We start from the raw sequence: 3,850 nt of genomic DNA on the forward strand, positions 1-3,850 counted from the left end.
TTTTAACTATAATATGCATTACAATATCTATAATTTCTCCTAAGTACTACAATGAGATTAGTAGCTACTACAACATGGCTACTAATCAAGTTATAACATTTAGGGTCAAGTAGCTGCTACAATAACGAGAAGTCAATAGGGACTGTAGGGTTTAACCACGTTGTATCAATTCACTGCTATAACAAAGATAAATTTTTTTTAAACCCTCTATTCCCTCAAAGTAAATCTTCAATCCAAAGACCTATAATCATTAAACACCATTGTAGCGGCTAGGAGACAAATCAAAATCCTAAAAATTCATACCCTAAATAAAACAAGAAGAATCAAAACTTTAAAGCCTAACGCAATACTTACGATGAAGGTGAATATTTGAATGAGAAACAAGTCGTCGCGATGAGATTGATTGACGAAGACATCGTGGGACACCGATCTACTATCAATGAAATTCTTTCAAAATATTTGTCACGCACGAGTTTAGGGGTTAAAACTTTAGTCGATGAGGGTAAAAAGGTAATTACACAATATATTTTCACTTTCTTTGTCCATGCATGATAATAGATATTAAGATTAGAGAGATTTACAACTTATATTGAAAAAACTTATCATCGAAAGGTTTGTGGGAAACAATGTTTGCCAAGTTTCCTACAACCTATAACAAAAAATTGGTAAGAAATGTTTGTTTGGAGTGTCAAAGTAACTGCTACAACGTGTAGCAACTATTATAGGGTAGCTGTTATAACGTGGAGTGGCTATTGTAGGGTAGCTGCTACATTATATAGTAGCTACTGTCGAATAGCTGGTATAAGATGTTATAGCTACCCGATTGAAAGTTCATACATGTTGTAGCAGTTACAACTTAAATCATAAAAAATTAAAACCCTAAATATAAATGTCTACTGCCTACTTAGTATAGTATCATCTAAGTAGCTACCTTGAAATTACCATCAAATGATTTGTGGAAAATGATATTTGGCAAGTTTACTACAAATTTTATAGCAAAAAAATTATAAGAAAAGGTTGTTTGGAGTGTCAAGATGGTTGGTACAACGTTGTAGCACCCACACTATGGAGGTAGTTGCTATAATGTTGTAGCAGCTAACTATCGAATTAGTTGCTACAACATTGTAGCAGATAACATTCCAAGCAACTACTACAAAGATGTAGCAGCTAGCTGTGGAATTAATTAACAATTTAACACCTGGGACATCCAATAAAGATAATCACGTATAAACGATATATAATAGGAATAGAAGAAAGAGAATTAAAACTTAAAATGAAATGACTTACCAAGTAGCTACTACACGTTATAACAGCTACTTGGACAGTTAGCTGCTATAAGGTGTAGCAGTTAACTATCGAAGTAGCTGCTACAACGTGTAGCAACTAACTGTTCAAGTGGCTGTAGGCTTTTATAACAGGCATCGGTCTTGTACGTTGTAACATAAATCCTTCCTTCCTTCTAATATATTTTAGGATTACGGTCGAAAATTACAACTTATAATGAAACGAATTATCATTGGTTATAAAATGTGGGAATTGATGTTTGGTAAGTTCCCTACAAATTACATGAGCAAAAATTGGTAAGGAAGCAGCTAGGATTTATGAGTTGTAAATCTATCAGGGCTAAAAATTATTGTACAAAGTTGAACAAAAAACAGTGGAGTGGAAAAGCTTACAATCGAGAATAAAGAGGAGTGCTAAGCAAACCGACATCGGCTATGTGTTTGGTGGCAGTTTAAGGAGCTGTCAGCCAGCTAGTGAACAAGCAAGCGATTGTAACATGAGTTTAACTTACAATGTCTTTGCTTTACTTTCCCAGTAGGAGCGAGAGGTCTGACGGACAACAACGAAGAAGGAAGGAGCGAGAGAGAGAAATTTAGATTTGGTTAAATTTTTTTATCGTTGTTTTGAATAGAGGATGGAAAGGGTGAGAGAATAAAAAGAATATTATATATATATATATATATATATATATATATATATATATATATATATATATATATATATATATATATATATATATATATATAAAAAAGTAATTATACGTGGACCCGGTTCCATTATATATATAAATATAAAAGTAATTATACGGGGACCCGGTTCCATTAATTTTGCATCATACTATCCACGTCATAAAGCATTATAGGCCATTCTAGTCATAATGCTTTAAATTTGTAGCTGAAGGTTGGTAAAATAAAATCAGATTCCAGGCTGCCACCCGACATTTTCAATAAAATTCAATGTTTAAAAATAGAAAAATGGTTATACACTTTTATGTTTTTTCTTAAAATTTAGAAATATGCAATGACCTAATTGGCACGCAGTGACATTCTGGAAAGAGAAAAAAAAAATAATACTGAAAATGTTGAATTGAAAATGTACCGAAAAGCATCTTTGGTGAGCCAAAGCAATACAACTTTCTTGCGCCAGCCAAGAATGATAACATCTGACGACATGTCCGGTTAAATAAGTCACGAACTCGGTGAAATTACTGCCTAATGGGGCGCGAGGCGTCTTCTAATCCGCCTAACCTCCCCTGCTCCGATCTGAAACGCCCTCTCCAGCACCTCGTCCGCCACCGGCGGCTCCGAAGCGAACAGCGCCGCCGCCACGCCCAGAGTCCCCGGCAGCTGACTATTAAAAGCCGCGATCGCTGCTGCGGGCGTCGATCCCACGTTCCGCTGCCAGTGGACTAGCCCCCGCGGAAAGACGAACACCTCCCCCTGCCCGATCCTCCTCCCCACCACCCTGTTCGCCGTTGTCACGAATCCTACCTCTATCTCCCCCGTGAGGACGAAGACAATCTCGGTGGCGCGAGGGTGGACGTGAGGCGGGTTGAGCCCTCCCGGGGCGTAGTCAACGCGCGACAGTGAGACGCCAAGGGTGTTGAGGCCAGGGATCCGCTCCACGTTGGCCGCCGTAACCACCGAACCCATTGTGGTGTTGGTTGCGCCGGGATGGGCCAGGCCAGCAAAGAAGAAGTCGGACGCCGTCACATTCGTCGCCGGTTTGCACGGGAACCCGTTAACCCTCACAGCTACGATGACAAGAATAAAATGAGGTTAGTACTTTCTCAAGAGAATTTGTTTGTTTGTTTGTTTGTTTTTCAATTAGTTTGATGAATTGAATTACCGGAGTTGAGATCGGCGACGCAGAGGTCTTGAAGCATATCAGGGTCGGCGGCAATGATGAGGTTTAACGAGGTGGCCGCGAGGAATAGGCAGAGGAAGAGGGAGGAATTGGTGGAGGGCATGGTTGATGCTGAAGGTAAAGCTTGGGAATTGGGGGCCGGTGAAGAGTTGAGTAAATAAAAGGTATATATAATTCAGGAAAGAGAGAGGAAAGTGGTCCGAGCGGTGGTGCTGGCACGGAATGCTATTACTATATAAATTTCTTTAAAAAAGAAAACGTGGAGTAGAGGTATGCCACGGATTATCCGTGTCCATATTTTATTTTATTTTATTTTATTTTTTAAAATTTATTTTTTGATATAGCTCTCAATGAATCGTTAGGAGCACAACTCTAAATTATTGATACGGCTTAAAATGATACAATCATTAGGCACAACTCCAAACGAATCATATTAGTACTACTTAAAATATCTTTAATTTTTAATAAAACTGATACAGTATATAGAAAAGCTATTACAATGTGAATAATACTGAAATGATTTTAGTAATATTTCTCAATGATGTAACTCCCAACGTAACGGTAAGAAGAATGCACAAGATTATTACGTATAACCCATAAAGCATAATGATGTAAAATCTCAAATTTTATGTTGAGTATTCACATTGTAGCATATATAATGATATAAAATCTCAAACTTTATGTTGAGTATCCACAGTGC

The 3,850-nt window shown here is 37.7% G+C and overlaps 1 protein-coding gene across 1 annotated transcript; it reads right to left on the bottom strand.

The window, feature by feature from the left end:
* Positions 1 to 2,338: 2,338 nt before the first annotated feature.
* LOC121969921 (germin-like protein subfamily 2 member 2) lies at positions 2,339 to 3,542 on the bottom strand. The gene is made up of 2 exons (XM_042520242.1): positions 3,133 to 3,542; positions 2,339 to 3,037 (listed from the first exon to the last, which is right to left on the bottom strand). Exons 1-2 carry the CDS (start codon positions 3,251 to 3,253, stop codon positions 2,496 to 2,498), a joined length of 663 nt encoding a protein of 220 aa, XP_042376176.1. The 5' UTR covers positions 3,254 to 3,542; the 3' UTR covers positions 2,339 to 2,495.
* Positions 3,543 to 3,850: the final 308 nt, after the last annotated feature.

The sequence above is a fragment of the Zingiber officinale genome, chromosome 4A (genome assembly GCF_018446385.1).
Source record: "Zingiber officinale cultivar Zhangliang chromosome 4A, Zo_v1.1, whole genome shotgun sequence".
In the NCBI taxonomy this organism is placed as follows: Eukaryota; Viridiplantae; Streptophyta; class Magnoliopsida; order Zingiberales; family Zingiberaceae; genus Zingiber; species Zingiber officinale.